The following is a 19305-nucleotide window of genomic DNA, read 5'->3' as shown; positions in this document are numbered from 1 at the left end:
TACTAGAGAAGTAACAGGTTACAATTCAGGATCAGAAATGACTCAGGAGTCTTTGATCAGGACAGCCTCTTCTCGGCCATGCCCTGCAGGCAGGCCTCTCTCTGGCCCTCGGGCCTCTTGGGCAGGCTGGCTTCTGCCCCGCTTGGCCAAGTGTTACAAAGCTCTTTAGCTCCACTGATAAGTGCCCAGAGGCATCCCATTCTGCCAGTACACCTTGGCCCAAAGGTGCTCAGCTCTCTAGGTCCAGGGGTCAACAAGCCTAGCTCCACCGAAAAGTGCCTGAAGGCACCCCATTCCACCAGCAAATCTCCTGCCTGACCAAAGGCACTCAGCTTTCTCACTCCATGGGCTGGGATGCCCACCACACTGTCTCCTGCAGGTCTCCTGGTTCTGCTGCTTCTGCTGCTGCTGCTGTTTCTCTGCCGCTACTTCTCACTGTGTCTGGTGTCATAGCTCTCTCTATCTCCCGGGTCTAGGAGGTTCTCAGCGCAGGGACTCTGGGTCCAAAGGACGCACTCTGCTCCCATCTCTTCTTCTAGGTGGTAGTGAGGTCCCCTACAGGGATTGGCTCTCTTTTAAGCCTAGCAGGATAGCAAAACTGACCAATCTTCTCATTAGGGTTCTATACACCTTATTTGTATGGTCCCACCCCACAAGGGTGCCATGTACCTTATTTGCATTATTAGCAAGCTATCCAATTCCCTTGGTGGGCCATGAGCACCTCACTTGCATAGTCCCATTCAGTCAATTGGTGGAAGTTACAAAACCATGGCAAGAAAGGCCATATAGAAGTGATCCATCACACTGTACCATGCATCTTCAGTTTTGTTTTTTAAAGACAAGGATATCATCTGCTTAAGTCTCTTGCCCAACATGACTCAACAGCAGGTCACATACCATGATCCATTTTACATGCCAAGTGCCCTCCGATCATTTTCATTAGTCTACACAACAACGACGACCTTAACATTCTTAAGGATTGCTGTTTCTGTTTTATAGGAAACACAAAAAGGCCAACTGATTTGCCTAAGGTCATATAACAAATTTCTTAAGATCATAGGTAAAGAGAAGGATTGTGAAACTTGGGAGAGGGTGCTAACATTTAGGATCCTAATTTCTCACTCTAGCCCAAGAAGAAAGGTAAATTGGGTAGCACAGGCATGTTGCTGTTGTGTGCTGTCGAGTCTATTCCGACTCATGGTGACCCTGCAGGACAGAGGAGAACCGCCCCATAGGGTTTCCAAGGCTGTATCTTTACAGAAGGTCTTTCTCCCGTGAAACCGCTAGGTGGGTTCAAATCGACAATCTTTCGGTTAGCAGACAAGTACTTAAACCACTGTGCCACCAGGACTCCTATTTTTAATTCTGCCTGCGCACAACTGGTCTTCCCACTGCATGGTGTGACTATATGTGAAGAATAAGATATGCTTCCATTTGCCACTCCTAAAAGGGAACTTTTCAAGAATTCTCCCCATTTCTGCTAAAGGAATAACCAAGGCAGACTGAGACCCAATGCCTCTCTAACACTTTCTTTGGTTTTTCCCCAGCTGTAGAAAACCCAGGATGTAAAACTAAACCCCAAACATACATAACTACCACAGAACTCTCAAGTGCCTCTTCATACACAATTCTTTTCTTCTAAACCTGAGCTATGATGACCAAGACTAGAGGCTAGCTGTGGTATTTATGACCAGAAACTATGGAGATGAATCACCCCCCCAGCCCAGAGGATTCCCACTTCACTATTTATGGCAGGATTCTCACAGTCATGAATGTACAGCATATTTGGGGTCTATTAGAGCCCACTGGGTAACAAGGCTGAGTAGTTTATAAGGCGCCCCATTTTAAAATCAGGTAATGCTTCTGGAATGGGTATTCTAGGAGCAGGTAAGCAGAGGGGCCCTTTCCTGAACTGAACTGCCTTTCCTTGGCTTCAGCATATCTGAGTCTTGATTTCTTGGCAAGCTTGCCTGGCACACTGCTCATGGCAGGCACAGCCATACAGGTGTGCTCTGGGATTCAGGCCAAGAAGCAAGTACCTCCCTCTCCCAGGAGCCGCTCCAGAGAAAGGGAAAAACGTCAGCAGTAACTTGGTGCACTGGATCTAAGTAATGGTGAAACCCCTTCCCCTGCCTGCATGCTGCTCATGCCAGTACACGTTTTATGGGGAGTAGGAAAGATTTGGGAGGGGACATGGCAGGGGAGTGAGGATTCTTTGCAGATGGGGGAGGGGAAAGAAATCAACAAGGCCAACTTTCCCATCCTGGTCTGAGCCCACACTACAAACAGACATATATTTTTCCACAATGGAGAATAATAATCCCTTTATCCAGCCAGTCTGGAACCATCAGTCCCTGATAATTGATTTCAGACAATGAGTGGGAAGTTAGGAAGGTGTGGGTGGTTGGAAAATGGGGGTGGGGAATGGGAGGAGGCAGGGTGGAGCTGACAAAAAGGAGGGTGGAGGTGGGTGGGATGGATTAATGGAGCTAAAGAAGCTAGACTTTTCAGATATTATGCCACTAACACCACCGTGTAACATGTCTGGACAACTTCCCCAGAGGAGCCTTGGAAGAGGCAGGTGGCAGTAGTGCATCAGGCACTGTGCCAGGTTCCGGTCCTGGCTCCACTTTTAGCTGACCATAAGAACCTGGACAAGTGCAAAACCTCTACAGTCCACTGTGGCTTTGACCAGTCCTTTGTCAGCTACATCATCTCTGCTGCAACTACTCATCTCTTTCTTGGGAGCACAAAAGCAGCCACAGACAATATGTAAATGAATGAGGGCTATGATACTGTAATAAAACTTTATTTATGGATGCTGAAATTTGAATTGCATAGAATTTTCATGTGTTTCTAAATAGTATTCTTCTTTTATTTATTTATTTAAACCATTTAAAAACCACCCTTAGCTCGCAGGTCGTGCAAAAGCAGATGGTAGGTGGGATCTGGCCCATGGGCCTTAGTTTGCCAACCTCTGCTCTACAGATACAGTGATAAATAAAACAGAGTCCCTATCCTCCACAGTTCTGTGATACCACTTCTGAAGGCCTCTTCTGGCTTTGGAATGGCCTTGTGAATGAAGGTACTGCTTCATTTTGTTGCACATTCGTGTAGTCAGGCCTTTTCCTTTGGAACCTCACACAATCAGGATGCCCACACTGTGGACTTCCAACCATCAGCGGTCCCCTGGGTCGTGATAGGTGCTCCTCACAGCCAAGGAGGTGTCAGGCTTATGGGAAAGGTTTGGGTCAAGTGTCAAAAGGCCACGATGGAAAGAAAAACAGTAACTTTTTCTCCCAGTAAGTCAAAGAAAAAAAATAAGACTAGATGAGATTTGTATTATTATCTGCATGTGTTCGGTAAGTGGGAGGTGGGAGTTGACGGAAAAGGAATACAAGACACAGCACTGAGCTATGGGGCTCTACAAGCTACAATATAACCGCCCCCCCACCCCAATCCCCTTCAGACCCTAGCTCTGAGATCTCTCTATGGAATGTTGTCTAAAGTAACTGTCATATACATGTTTCTAATGAAGCAAGAACCATACAAACTCTAAAAGGCTCACTGCTGCATTTTAGCCCATCAGGGCTCCTCCAGCTCACCATCTTCAAACAGAATGTTCTTTGAATCATGAAAGCATAGACTTGAGGAGCTGGAAAGTCACCTTAAAGGTCTTCCAGGCCAACCACTCATTTAACAGATAGAGAAACTGAGCTACAGAATGATTAAGTGACTTGTTCAAGATCAAAAAGTATAGTGTGGTATCATTTAATCAGGCCCTGCTTTCACTAAATTATAATACCTCAACTATGTACTCATTCTGAGAAAAAGCACAGAAATACAAGAAAAAACAAAAAATAGTGAAAAATTACTGTTTATTGTATTATATCATTCAATCTTCATAACCACCCTATGAGGTAAGTACTATTATTATCCCATTTTGAAGCTGAGGAAACTGAGGCTTACAGACATAAAAACTTGCTCATGGGTCCCAGAACCAGCAAGTGGTAGGTCTGGGCTCTGAACGTAGGCAGTCTGATTCTGAAGCTTGCAGCCTTACCTGCACATCATGCTCTGAATCCTATACCTCCATGCTGTCTGATGATAGTTACGGCTGGGGGGAGGGAGTCTTAATGTCACCACCAGCAGGTTTCCATACATCCCTCCAGCTGGCTCACTAGTCCCCTTGATGCCACGCCCCCAGAAGGACTGACTCTCTGCTACACCACAGCACAAAAGTCTCCATCCTCTGCTCTTCCCACAGGGACCCCAGAAGGCATGAAAAGCAACTGTCTGTCAGAGGGACAGTCCGCCCTCTCAGCCTTCAGGAGAAACAATGGTATTAAGTCTTTTCCCTTCCCACACACAGAAGGCAGGTGGGGACTCACCTGACGCAAGTCCGTCTCCAAGCAGGGTGCTAAGGATCACCAGCGGAAGCAACACTCCATGCCCCACAGAGGCCACGGCAAACGCTGAGGTGCTCTTTGGTGCTATCCTGCCATGGCACATCTTTTATCCGTCAAAGGTTTTTTAAAAGAAAAATCTGAAAGCCAGAAGTAAAAATCCTACAGTCAGCCAGAGGTAGATTCACCTATAAAACAAACAAACAAAACACGGCCATAAGTACAGTGACAACTTCAGCTAGAAGTTAGAGGCAAGCACTTTGGTAAGGAAGCCATAATCACACACAAAGTTGAAAGAATTCTAGCAACTGAATCTGTGCTGCCAGAAGAGACAAGCACATAAGCGGCCTTTCAACTCCTCCTTGGGGCAAAGCCAAGGCCAGCAGCAAGCTTCAGTCAGCTTCTGGGAGCCAGATCCTTGCGATAGGACAAGGAGACAAGCTCCGTCTCACCTGGACATCTCTCAGGCATGGCAGAGCTTTCAGAAACTGCCCTGGCTCTGCCCCACGGCCTCAGAGATTCCAGCGGAGGAGGAGAGAAGCAGCTGTTGACACAGAGCTGTTACACCCTGACTCAGGCTTTGCCTTTGTCACTTGGACTCAGAGCAAGTTCAGCTAACCGAAAGGAAAAAAAAAAAAAATACAGAGAACACGTGTCTTAAAGGCAGAAACACACCGCCTAGAGAAGGAATGCAGGAGCCAGAGCCCAGGGCCCCACCAGAGGCTGAATGAGGCCCTGAGGATCTGACTCGACAGCCATGAATCTCAAAAATGGACTAATTAATCTGGCTCACGGGACACACCTGGAACCAGAGAGGTCACACTCTGTTGGCTGTCCCCCACAGAGTGGGGGGAGGAGGACGGGCTGTAATTGTTAATTAGCCCCACAACTCATTCTAGTTGAAAGACTTCAGAAGAGTAGGAGCCAGTGTCTTTCAAAAATTCAGAGGGTGAGATTTTAATTTTTTTTTTCCTACATGCCTTCAGGAAGCTGCTGGGTTGATGATACATTATGTTGTGAGTCTATTATATTTTAGTTAACTCATTTCATTTGCCAGTTACTCATTTATCCTGGTTTGTAACAGGTATTATAACAATAATAAGGTTACAGTTCCTTCTTTTTTTTATTCCACACACCCCCCTTCTCCATTAATAAGACTTTATGTACACAGATAAGGCAGCATGCCATTTACAACCCTTTATAAAAGATGCCCCAGGGACTCTGCCAGGATATTAACCAGAACTAATATTAATCCATGCCTAAAGCCTTGACTGAGGCCTGTGTTTCCCTCCTAAAGAGGGTTACTGCAAATAGTAACATGAGCTACCTCAGTCAAAGGAAGAACAGCTATGGGGACCTTCAATAAGCATTAGCCAGGGGTACAAGAACAGAGCTAGCTAGCCACTGGTCCTCATCCAGTTCCCCCTAATAGCTGTGACGGTAGCAGTCTCCTGTTTCCAGCTTTCATCTAGCCTCCAATCTGAGCCTTTAAGCTGTGGAACAGGGATGGTTCCTGGAGAGGTCTGGGGGTGGGGCCTGTGAATGACCCAAGACAGTATACAAAACTGCATTGTAGAAATGTGTGTACATTTAGGTAGCTAAGAACAGCAGGGTCAGAATGCCTGGATTCGAATCTGTTTCCTTCATTATGATCTTATGACCAAGTTACATAATCTCCCTAAGCCTCAGTTTCCTCACCTGTAAAATGAGGATAGTAACCATACTGTCTTCATAGGGCTGGTGTAAGGAAAAGGATCAGAGCACTTGACACAGTGCCTGGCACCTAGTGAGTCATCAATAAACACTGGCTGCTGCTGCTCTTGTAATTATTACTAAGACCTGGGCTAGCAGGGACCTTGGAGATCATCAAGCTTCATCTCCTCATTTGACAGATGCCAAAATCAAGGTCCAAAGAGGTTAAAGGATATTCCCAGGGCCACCAGCTGGTTAGAGTTGGCAATGGGTCCTTTGGTGCTGTCATTTTAGATACAGCCACACCAGATAAGCCTACTAGGCAGTCGTCATCCCCTCAAGACAACAACCAGTGGATCATCAAGAACAATACCTGTTTGTGCCACAGCACAGCACGTGTACAATAAATATTTAAGCAGTGAATGGATGAAGCCGGACCAGGGTGGTGCTTAGGTGCAGGAGTAGAGGTAGGCAGGGAAGACTACTCAAAGGAGGTGATGCTGAGTCCTAAAGGATGTGTCTAGTGAAAAAGATGGAAGAGGTATCAGTATAAGTGGGAGCACAGTACTCCTGCAGAAGCTACAGGACGGGGCTATGCTGAGGAGTTTAAACTTTACTCTGAAAACCATATGGAACTTCCAAGGATTACAAACAAGGAAGCTGTTGTTGTGTCGTCAAGTCAACTTTCCACCCATTGCGACCCCGTGTGACAAAGGAGAACTGTTCTATAGGATTTTCTAGGTTGTAATCTTACAGAAGCAGATCAACAGGTCTTTCTCCAGTAGAGCCGCTGGGTGGGTTCAAACTGCCAACCTTCCAGTTATGATTTAGGAAATAATACTGGAGTTATTATTCCCTCTCCTTGAGCATAGAGAATGTGACCCAGCTGGAGCTGGACTCACAGGGGCTCACAAGGACTCACAAGGACACATCAACTGGGCCCTGAGGTATAAAGACAATAGCTAAGATAATCTTAGAAAATATCTTTTAGGGAAACTTTCACATAAAGCCGATCTAACAGAACACAAGACTTTTCTTACCTTCTTCTATTAGCATTTAGTGAATAGAAATTTGTTGGACCAATGAAGACCCTCCTGACTGTTTTTACTGAAACCTGTACCAATGACTGTTAAGAAAGATAATTCAAAATGTAGGATCACAGTTTCTAGCCTGTGGGTAAAAAATGAAGCTTTCAATGGTTTTGCCCATTTGTAATGTTAATATATACTGATGACTCTGTAATGGTCTTTGGACTTGGGCGGACTTGGGCAGACGTGGTTGTGGCAGTATGCTTGTCTGTTTTCCCATTCTTGCCTATTCTGTAATATTCTTTGGACTCAGGCAGACATGGCTGTAGCAGTATGCTTGTCCGTTTTCCCACTTTTGTCTGTTCTGTGATATTTCCTTGGATTCGGGCAGACATTCTAGCTCTGGCAGCATGCTTGTCCACTTCCCACTTTTGTCCTTTTGAATATATGCCGAATAAAACTTTCTTTTTGCTTTTCTAAACTTTATGATGTTTTTCCTCTATAACAGTTAGCCGCTGAGGGCTTAACCATTGCACTACCAGGGCTCCCTACAAGGAAGTTAAAGACCAAGTACATTTAGGAAGATCACTCCAGTGAGATTGTAGAGGATTTAGAGGAGAAGGTAAGCTGTGGTGGCCAAGTGGTAAACAACCTTAAATTGAGTATTTAATAATCAATGGAGAGCTTCTGGAGACCAATTTGGCAATATCCACCCAAAAAATGCACATATTCGCTGACCCACCAATTGTGTTTCTAGAATCTGTCTTCAGAAACCACATGTGCAATGATATATACGTAAGGATATTCACTGCATTATTTGTAGTGGCAAAAGATTGGAGCAACCTAAAAGTTCATCAAAGGGGAGCTAGTTAAATAAGAGTAAACCTGTACAATAAAATACTACACAGTGGTTTAAAAGAACAGGGCAGCTCAATCTGTACTAATACAGAATGACTTCCAAAATTATTAAGTGAAGAAAACCATGTGTGTGTGTATGTATTTTTAAAGACTACACACACACACACACACACACACACACACACACACACACCCCTATATACACCAAAAATCTCTGGAACAATGCACAAGAAGTTGCTAACAAGCGATTGCCTTCAGGGAGGGGAACTGAGTGGTTGACAGAAAAGGAGGGAAATTTGTTTTTTACTGTATATATTCCCTTTCAATCTTCTTGAGTTTTGAGCCTTTTGTACGCATTACCTATTCAAACAGATAAAAACATAAAATTAACACAGCAAGGCCTTTCTGTAGGCTGCCTGTCTCCTTGCTCAATGAATGGGTTTACATTAAAATAAACCTCGAGAACCTGACTGCTTCTTCTATCAGGGATATGGTCACTTTCAGAGCTCAGCACAAGAATTATCTCCTTGAGGAATTCTTTTCTGACAGTTTACACTACCCCAACCCCCAGTAGAACTGGCCTCCTTCTTACCCCTAAGTGCCTTGGGCACCTTGCTGCACCTATAACAGGCTATTACATCTGTTTATCTGTCCCAGCCTAGTAAGCAAGAGTTTCCTGCAGGCAAGGGCTGTGGATTACTCCACTTGGAATCTTCAACATCCAGCACAGGGCCTGGCACCTGACAAACTCATGAAAATTGGGGAGATGTTCACATATAAGCTTCTCGTTGTTTGTTTTAAGAAATAGTTGGCTCCCTCCTTACTACTCAAGCAAAAGGACCTATTCTACCATGAAGCCTAAGACCTGACCAAGTGCAAAACAGATGGGGTGATGGAAATGGAGGCTTTGCAAAGAAAAAAGACGAATGGAAGGTAGTCACTGCAGTGTTGGGTCAGGGATTATTGCTTCAGAAATATTATGGTGGAAAGCTAACCCCCACAACCCAAGTATCATCCAGAATGGGAGAACCTGGCTACTGTGGAGTAAGGGTCACACTGTCAAGCTAGTCATTTTAAGAGAGGATCTGCTTTGAACACAGAATTTTTTTTTTTTTTTTTGAACTGTCCTTTAACACGAGAAATCCAGGGTAGAAAGGAATGTGCTGTCACAGTATAGGGAGAGCAACTAGGGTCACATAACAATGTGTGTATAAATTTTTGTATGAGAAACTAACTTCAATTGTAAATGTTCACTTAAAGCACAATAAAAAAGAAAAAGAAAACACTCGTTGAAAATACTTCAGAACAAATTAAGACTAGCTATTCATTATCCCTACAGAAACACAGAGGCTTAAACTTAAAAAAAGAAAAGAAAAAAAGTATCCATTTCACTTCAGTATTCCTTCTGAATGTTAATGACTGTTTCTTCTAATTAAAAAAAAATTATGATTAAAGAGGAACATAGAACCAAGCCTCATTTTCAAAGCCAATACCCATCTACCTTGACCAGGAATACAGCATCTAAACTTAGAGGTGAGAAAAGAGAAGAGGGCTTGGGGCTATGAGTTAGTTCCACTTCTGCTACCAACCAGCTGGCCAGTAAAAAGGCTCTTGGGGCTTCTGCTTCCACATCTGAAAAAGGCTCTGAGGTCTCTCTCAGCTACAGAGTTCTCCACAGCTCCTGAGCTTCTCTTTGTGTAACACGTCTCTTCCTCTAGCAGCCAGCTTCCCCTCCAAAACACAGGTTGAGGAGTGTAAAAATGGTGTGGCGGAGGCTTCATCGGACCTCCTCCTCAAACTTTACAAGGGAGAGGAGAATCATTACCAGCATCAACAGCCCAAGGCTGACTACTACGAGGTAGAGGTCAAACATACCTACAACCTCCAACTTTTTACCAATTCTGACACCAGCCGTCTCTTCCATCGCAGTCTCTTACTTTTCTGCTGGGTTTGATAATTCGTTGCAATGACCACACAGAACTCACAGACAATACTCACAGTTATGGGGTTTATTAGGGAAGTAACAGGTTACAATTCAAGATTAGGAACAACTCAGGATACAGTTCTTCAATCAGGACAGCCTCTTCTCAGCTGTGCCCACAGGCATGTCTCTCATTGGCCCTCAGCCTCGTGGCGTCTCAGGCGTCTCGGGCCTCCTGGGCCTCCTGGGCCTCCTGGGCCTCCTGGGCCTCCTGGGCCAGAGGCAGCCCACTCTGCCAATAAGCCTCAGCCCGAAAGCACTCAGCTCTCTAGCTTCATGGGTCAGCAAGCCTAGCTCCACTGACAAATGCTTGGAGGCACCCTACTCTGCCAGCATGCCTCCTGCCCAAAGGTGCTCAGCTTTCATGCTTCGTGGGCCAGAAGCCCACCATGCCATTTCCTGCTGGTCTCCTGGTTCTGCTGCTGCGAGTTCACTGCCACACTGACCGCTGTTTCTCACCGTCTTCTGCCGTCTCCAGTGTTACAACTCTGTCTCCTGGGTCTAGGAGGATCTTAGTGCAAGGGCTAAGTCCAAAGGACACGTTCCACTCCCATCTCTTCTTCTTGGTGATAGTGAGGTCTCCCCTGTCTGCCTCTGGGATGGCTCATTTTAAGCCTAGCGGAATGGCGAAACTGATCAATCCCCTCGTTAGGGTTCGAGACACCTTATTTGCATGGTCCCACCCCCACAAGGGTGCTATGCACCTTATTTGCATTATTAGCAAGCTGTCCAATCCCCCCTGGTAGGCCACAAAGCACCTTATTTGCATAGTCCCACCCTGTCATTTGGTGGGAGCTACAAGACCATGCCAAAAAAGGCAGTATAAAAATCAACCCATCACACTGCAAGGAGTCAAGGAAAATCTGCATTTACCCTTCTGATTTTATTTCTTGGGAGTGATGCTGCTGACCCAATACCACATAGCAGCAGGAGGCCCCAAGAACTGGACTGTCAGCCCTTCAGGGGCAGGGTCTGGGTTCTGTGAACCCAGAACATCAAAAGCTGGGTGACTGTGCTCTGTGACTATAATGTCATGGACACTCATTTCCTGTCCAGAATGATCCTCCAAGGAGGCCCTCAAGCCATGGCCCTGACTTTGGGGAAGTCATTCACCTTATCTCCGCCTCTGTTTCCTCATCTGTAAAATGGGGGCGTTACTTGCTCTGACTAGCTCACTAGGCTCTGGCGAGTCTCAAAAGGGACAAAGTATAAGGAAATAAAGGCTCTGTAAGTGGCAAGACCCAAGGCCTTCTATTTAGTCTTAGCTCAGAAGCCAAGACAGCAGAGGGCTATCTGAGAAACTGCTTACAAAAATGACAATGACAAGCACAGCAGACTTCTGGTGTTAGGAAGAACCTGCAACATGAGCCCAAAGTTCACATAGTTTGCTTACTTGCTGTTGCCATAAATGCTTTCGGGTTAACCCAAGAGCCTGCTAAGATTAGCAGTGCCCTAGGAGTCACCTTCAGAAATGGTTCATGGCCTTGGGAGGTGCAGCAGCAGGCAGGGCCAGTCATGAAACAGCCAGGGCACCCTGTCCCCTAGGCTACCCAGGGACCAGACCTCCTCAACCCACACCTGGCTGCCTTGGACCTACCACTACAGAGAATGCCACAGTCCTGCTGCTGGTGGCTGAGGGTCGTATCACACTCTACGGATCACTCCTCTGTGGAGGCCAAAGGGTCCTGACTCAGTCAGGCTTGGCTCCCAGGTGCTGGGTGGCTTTGTCTATATCTCGGTGAAGCCAGCCTCACTCTATATGTAATTTTCAGGATGGATTACTTCCTAATTCATGGCTCATCTGTCCATTAGTTGGGAGAGGAAACTGGATAGGTAAAACCAACATAAATCCTTTTCTTGCCTCCAGAAAGGGGGAGGGAGGGCTGAGAATCTAGAACAAGAGAGTTTATTCCTCTTATTAACTATCTTCAGCAACGATGCTGCTGCCACATGATAAGGGAGGACAAAGAACAGTTCAGAAAGTATGAACAGAATTTAACCAACTAATTATATTTCAGGGTGTAACGATAAAAAAGCCCAACACTTTGAAGTCCAAAGTTTCCCACGAGTGTGATAAGAGAAGTAACACACACAGCCAAAGCTACCAAAGCCCTCCTTTATGTCTCTTTTATTCCCTTCAACATCTCCCCTCTTCACTCTCACTCACCCTGAAATGGCCATATTATAGCATCAAAAGCCATCTAAACATTAAATGGATCTCAATATCTCCCAATCCCCCCACAAAAGACTAAATTACTTCTAAGCACCTTCAGTTTATTTTTTCCCCCTGTAGATCAATGGCTCCTTCCAATCGTGCTAATCTCTATATCCACCTCTCCCAACTTCCTTTGTGCCTCTAACAGCTGAGTGCTTCAATAGTCACAAAGTCTTCTCTTGGACTTTGAGATCCTGGAGGGCCAGAATGTTATCCATTTCTTTTTAATCCCTAGCTTCTAGCCCTCAAGACACAAATATCAAACTCCTGTTAAAATTTCACTTTCTCCAAATCACAAAAAATAACCCTCAGCTTTGCTCTTATGCCACCTAAGCCACTATATGGTGTTAGGTTTTGTTTTGTTTTTTTAAATTGCTTTGATACTCCTGGAGAAATGTGTCCTTGTCTTGTTCCCCAAGAACTGCTCAACACACCCTCTGAGTGTCACATTTCCCCCTACATTACTTCTTGCTCCTTGTCTTAGTTTCTTAGTGCTGCTATAGCAGAAATACAAGCAGGTGGATTAAACAAACAAATCTATTTTCTCACAGTTTATGAGGCTAGAAGTCCGAACTCAGGGCACCAGCAGTAGGGGAAAGCTTTCTCTCTGTCGGCTCTGGGGGAAGTCCTTGTCTCTTTTCAGCTTCAGTTCCTAGGAGATCTTCATGTGGTGTGGCATCTATCTTCCCCTATCTGTGTTTCCTTGTCTCTGTGCCTAGTCTGCTCTTTTTATATCTCAAAAGTGATTAGGTCTAAGATGCATCCTACAGTGATGTGAGTTCATTAACATAACAAAGAAAACGCTATTCACAAATAGGATTACATTCACAGGTATAGGAGTTAGGATTCCAACACCTATTTTGAGGGAACACAATTCAATTCATAACAGTCCTCAAGCTTCAGACAGCAGGAACGCCACAGACTACCACCTCATCCCTAAACCTTCTCTAAGTCTCCAACAACTCCCTTCTAGAACCTCATAGCAGGATGACTGCAGTCCCAGCTCCACCACTAAGCCGTGGTCTGGCCTCATGCAAGTCAATCATTCTTCCTGGCCTTGCGGGGATGGAGAAGTGGTAGGCCTGGATGATCCCCAAGGGCCCTTCGAGTTCTCAGGAATCCCGAATGCCTTCTAGAGAATAGGAGGGGCTCAGATGTTTCCTCTGAAAATGTAAGTCAAAAGAAGTTCTGACTGGAAGAAGAAATGTTGTATCTAGCCTCTTCTGCATGAGCAGTCCTTTTCCTCTCATCTTCCAAGACCTATGCTAGAATCTATCTCCCTCTGCATTAGAGCAAACCCAGGGGACTCCACTTTCCCATTGAAAGCTTAATCAATCCATCAGCACATTTGTATAGGCCATCTGTACAGAGTGTTCCTAAAGTGCTTTCCAAAAATAACAAACACCTAACAAAAAAAAAAACCCCAACCTCCGCTCATTCAAGGATCACTGCAGAGCTGTAGGGAGAGACAAGGGCAGAAGAGGAGAAAACAGACTCAAGACAGGAGAGAGAAAAGGAGAGAGGAGGCAGAGTGTAAGCAAGACTGCTTAGGCTATAAATTTCCAAACCTGAAGGCAGGAAACCACCTCCTCTCTAGCCCCAGCTTCACCAGTGACTTATGGGCTGAGTTAGGACGAGTCACTTCACTTCCCTATGCCTCCATGTCCTTATCAGTAAAATGAAACAGTTCGACTAAATCTGGGAGGCTAGGATTGTGGGAAGATTCTGGTAGACTGGGTATTACTAGTTGGGTGGTCTAGGTCAAGTTACTTTCAGTTCCCATCTGTAAGCTGGATAAATGAATACCCACCTCACTGGTTTGTTGTGAGGTGGAAATGAGATAAACGTGAAGGACCTAGGATGTCGGAAAAGGAATGGGCACTCAAATTAGTGTTGGCTAAGGTCCCTTCCTGCTCTAATAGGCTCCCAAAGAGCACCATTTCGGCTGGTTTGGAAACATCCCCTGAGACTAGGCTCAAAATACAAAGTTAGTTTAGACAAAAGAAGAGTCAACAGGTTAAACAAGTGAACCTCCAAGGCTCTGTCCCATCAAGCTTTAAAAATATTTTTTTAAGGTGCTCATAGCACTCCCTCACCCTCCCCAAAAAATTAATTATGTTTGTGACTATACTAAAGTTATATTAGTGTCCAGGGGGACCCAGAGAATTTTCTAGCTTAAATATGTTGTAGGGAAGGGCAGAGAGCTTACATCTGTTTAGTTCCCACATAGATACACACTACCTTGCAAATGGTTAAGCACCCGCTCAACTACTAGCCAAAAGGCTGGTGGTTCGAACCCACCCACAGGTGCCTCAGATGACAGGCCTGGCGATTTGCTTCCAAAAATCGTCTTGAAAACCCTACGGAGCAGTTTTAGTCTGCACACACGGGTCATCATGAATCAGAATCCACTCAACAACAGGTTTGGTTTTTTCAGTTTAATTTTTAATATGGGGAGACTGAGCACAAAGCTGGAAGAGGGAGGAATACAACTAATAACTCTACCTCATTAAAAAACAAAACCAAAACCACACCCGTTGCCGTGGAGTCTATTCCAACTCAAAGAGCCCCTACAGGACAGAGTAGAGCTGCCCCATAAGGTTTCCAAGGAGCGAGTGGTGGATTCGAACCTCCGACCTTTTGGTTAGCAGCCGAGTTCTTAACCACCGGTGTGATGTTACTCTCACCTTACAGATAAATGGAACCCCAAAGTACCTTCACCTGCATTCCTACTGAAAGGGGCTCTCTGCTCTTTTGTTTTCCAAATACCAGGTCAAGCTTAGTCCACCTCTTCTGGGAAGACTGCTCATCAATTCAGCCCACAGGCATTAAAGGCTCTTCTGAAGCTCTAGCATCAATGCCTGGGCCACAAATGGGACAACCAATCATATCCCTCCCCAAGGGCCACTCACATTTACCTAACTAGTATGTGCTGCATTTACTGTAGGTAATAAATTCCTGCAGGGACCACCAACTCTGCTTCTCTCTGTCCCCAAAGTGCTCAACAAATATTAGTTAACTAAAGGAGAAAAAAGACAAACTGTGTAGAAAATACAAGATGGCAAAGTAGCAGCAGATATGAAACAGGAAGGAAAAGGGATATAAATTCTAAAGTTTTGGCCAGGTAGCAAAATAGATGCTTGGTGGAAGCTGCTATAATTGGTTCCTAGACCCCAGAAATACATCTTATGTGTCATCACACCCTCTGCTCTGGTTCCCATCAGAGCTGAGTGAAGCAGGCTTCAATACCCACTTAATAAAGTCCAGGAAGCTGATTTGCTAAATCTGACTTCTTAAGGTTCTGTGTTACTAGTGACTACACTGCAATTCAGCAAATATTTACTGTCTTCTGTGCAAGGCTTGGAGGATCACAGAGATGAAATGGGGCATAGTTCTAACTCTCAAGGAATTTCCAATCTATGTGAGAGGAATTACATGTGTGTTTAACTGTAACACTGTCAAATTGTTACTAGGGCCCAATGAAAAAGAAAAGTGCTCTGGGAACACAGAGGAGGTAGGAACAAAGACTTCTGATAGGGGTTGGGGAGGAAGTGAAAGAGAAAGCTTCTGAGCTGGAACTTGAAAATAACACACACAGTTCGTGAGGCCTCAGGACAGTGTTGTAGACATAGTGTTACTTACAAAAAAAAAAAGATAAAGAAATAGAAGAATAATTCACCAGAAAGATGGCAAGAAAGGAAAAAGAAAACTGACAATTTTGTCTGCCAAGATCCACTGAATGTTGTTGTGTGGTAACAAGAAATAAAGTTATGTGTCTATATATCCTCACATGAAGGGAATGTTTAGAAATTAGATTTTGGTTTTCAAAGTACTCAGTAGCTGTGCAGGAAACACCTTCTTCAGGTCAAAAATAGCAAACCCAAGAGAACTGGCTGATGCAGTTATGTTTACTTTTTACCCTCTCTCTGGAGTGCTTTCCGAAGGTCCCCAAGTGGGATGGTATAAACAGGTCTGTGTCACTTCCTGGTTCTCAGGCCTTCTCTGCATTCCCAGTCAGTCTGGGAAGGCTGCCTATTTAAAAATAAACTTAAAAAACTCACCAAAAACCCCAACCCTAAACCACCATTCCCTCTACTTCATTCAATTTCACTGAAATTAGAAGGGACAGAGCGAGAAATGAGACAAAAATGACCACAGAGAATGAGTCCTTAGGTCAAAACAAAAAATATGTGCTCACTGAGTTCAAGGTCAGGAGACTTGGATTCTACTCCTGTTCTGCCTCTAACTGGAAAACTTGACCTTGAACAAGCAAGACGCAGGTGCTTGCTTCACCTTCCCATGCAATAGCTGCGTCAGCCTACTCTTAACCCCCAGTGCAGTGGAGTCAGGCAGCTTGGGTTCAAATTCCAAACCCACCTTTATGAGCTTCTTCATTCTTGGGCATGTTATCAAACCTTTCTGGGCCTCAGTTTCCTTATCTATAAAATGGCCCTAATATTACCTACCTCACAGGAATCCTGCATTATATGGGAAAATGTACATAAAGCACTTAACATAGGTGTCTGCCACTTAGTGAGTCCTCAGAAATGGTAGTTGCTATTAAATCATCACCATCTATCATTACTATTGTCATTATCACCTGAAAATTTAAGGGTTGGGCTGGATGATCTCTACTTGAAAAGCTTCTCTGGCTCCAAAATCCTATGATTCTTTAAGTCACTTCCTCCTTTTCTTTTTTAAGGGGACTGGATGGTGAGAGAGGGTGATAAAGTTCGCAAAGCATGACAGTTACAAACACATCCTCAGTCTTCATATAATTAAGAAATCTACCAGTAAGTAAAACTGGGCATATTACTCCCACCAATTGAAAAGTCTTGCCTATTTCCTGCATTAAAACCACAGCATACAACAAGTTCATCCACAACACAGTGTCTGTACTCCTATGAGCACTAAGGACAAGTGCTCTCCTGGGCCAGCACAGTCCGACTTCATCCATCTCACCCTTAACTGTACAAACAACTTTCCCAGCTCCTTAGAGCAGTCCTAAGAGATAGCATGGTGGCCAATCCACCCATCTTTCTTAAGGAACTCACTGACTTCATCTAACACATTTACTGGGCAACTACATATAGCAGGCTCCATAAGAGGTACAAAGATGGGGTTGGGAGTATATGCCTTTAAGAAAATCACAGTCTACTAGGGGAGATGAAACATAGTACACAAATAACTATAATACCATATAGAAAAGTGAAAAGACATGAGAGTATCAAAGATAAAACAGGAGGTAAACTGGAACCCAGGAAAGGGAAGTGAAACAGATATAATTGTAGGGTCTATGGGGTCTAGTGAGTGGTGCATGCATTTTAGAGTCACACAAAAGGGAGTTCAAATCCTGGCTCTCATTCTCGCTCCTCAAAGGGCCTAGGCATGCTACTTTACTGCTGTGAGCCTCTGTTTTGTCACATATAAAACTGGGGTAATGATAACTACTTCACAGGATTGTAAAGAGTCAATGACCCACACGTTTGAAGGATTTACTATAGCATCCCGGCATATCGTCTAAGTCCTTAACAAATAATAATTATTAAGAATGAACACGTGTAAATCCTCAGTCCTTGAGATCTGTTAAGGTAAGATGGAGGAGCCAACTGCACATTAGGGTTTACTGAGCCTCCCCTCACAGGGCTGTCCTGGCCTAACTCATTGATAGGCATACAGCTGAGCACCTGCTGTTTGCTGATCAAATGTGACTTGCTAGTTCAACTGGTTGCCCGAGTTTAAAGGACGATGGTCAGTAGGTATAGGAAAAAGGTTCAAAATGTCTATGTGTACACATTCATGCCAGGACAACAGCTGGATGCACACATCCACCTTTCTACTACAAAGTGTAACATTACAATACAAATTACAGATAATACCATGCACAGCCTGATACTGGGCCATGCTATTCTTTTGAACATGGTAGGTGTTCAATAAATGTTGCACAAATTGACATGATCTGAACCTGGTTGAATTCTCAACAGAAATTGTCTAAATGGATCCCCATTTTTCAACAAGTAAACACAGGAGGAAAATGACATCTAAGGCTAAAAATTGATCTGAGGTGATGGTCTAAAGAACTTCTGCCTCTAGCCATGACAGACTAATAGGGACTAAATTTACCCTTCTTCCTTAAACAACTAGAAATATATGAAACAATGGTTTCAGATATTGGTCAACAGTCAGCACAGGACAGTAATCCTTGAGAGAAGGGAAAGAAATGCAGTGAGCCCTATTAGTACGGGAACTCACTGCCTAGAGTTTTCAGGCCACAGGGTAGGGAGGGGAACCTGAACGAGTTCAGCAATCTTCTTGAATTGAAGAGATAGAGTTGGGAATTTGAGAAGCCAAGGTGACAAGAATTTGCAGGGCAAAGTAACTGAGAGGGGGTAACATCAAAGAGAAAAAAAGCTGCAGAGTCTGCAGAGAGATCTCCTTGAGTTTTTGGCTGAGTACTAATCTATGCATGCATATGAGGAAACTACCATGTCTGAGGAAAGAACAGGAAAGAAGTAGGCAGTACAATCCCCAGAGCTCACACAGAGCCAGAAATAATTCATATTCCCACCAGCCACAGTGGAAAAATCTCCTAAAACACAGGGTATCAGATAGAATCTTCAGAAAGGTTTTGCCTCAGTAGTGGAACAGTCTTAGTCCTAGACTAAAAACTGTTCTAGATCCACCCTAATAAAGCTTAAAGCAAAAGTTTAAAAGGATCAAACTGATTCCAAGTAATTAAACTGCTTCTGAGAACAAAGCCCAAAAGTATTGAAAAGAATACAGAAAGTTCTAGCATCTAGCAACATAAAATTCACTATGTCTGGCTTACAGTAAACAATTAACAGGCATGCAAAGAAGCAGAAAAATATGACCCATAATTAGGAGAATAATCAAACAACAAAACAGATACAAATGATAGAATTAGTGGACAGAGATGTCAAAACCACTATCATAAATATATTCCATGTGTTCAAGAGAATAGATGAAGATCTGAGCATGATGAGGAGAGAAACAGAAAATATAAAGAAGACCCAAACTGAACTTTTAGAGGGAAAAATAAAAATATCTGAAACGAAAAATGTACAGGATAGGATTAACAACAGATTATACATTGCAGAAGAAACA

The 19305-nt window shown here is 44.1% G+C and overlaps 1 protein-coding gene across 8 annotated transcripts in view; it reads right to left on the bottom strand.

The window, feature by feature from the left end:
* SUSD6 (sushi domain containing 6) overlaps positions 1–19305 on the bottom strand; it is a 114428-nt gene that overhangs the window by 59534 nt on the left and 35589 nt on the right. For 4 of the 8 annotated variants that reach the window (XM_023726324.1, XM_004370986.2, XM_023726327.1 and 1 more), the window contains exon 2: positions 4392–4594. In XM_023726324.1, coding sequence (XP_023582092.1) covers positions 4392–4512 — 121 coding nt within the window. In that variant the 5' untranslated portion in view covers positions 4513–4594. Of the gene's footprint in view, positions 1–4391; positions 4595–6471; positions 6810–12729; positions 12776–19305 lie in introns of those variants that run through there. The other 4 variants (XM_023726329.1, XM_023726330.1, XM_023726328.1 and 1 more) reach the window with 3 other exon arrangements.

Source organism: Trichechus manatus, unplaced genomic scaffold (assembly GCF_000243295.1).
Source record: "Trichechus manatus latirostris isolate Lorelei unplaced genomic scaffold, TriManLat1.0 scaffold00010, whole genome shotgun sequence".
NCBI lineage: Eukaryota > Metazoa > Chordata > Mammalia > Sirenia > Trichechidae > Trichechus > Trichechus manatus.
Note: the sequence above shows the minus strand (reverse complement) of the source record. Positions and strands in the feature narration are given on the sequence as shown.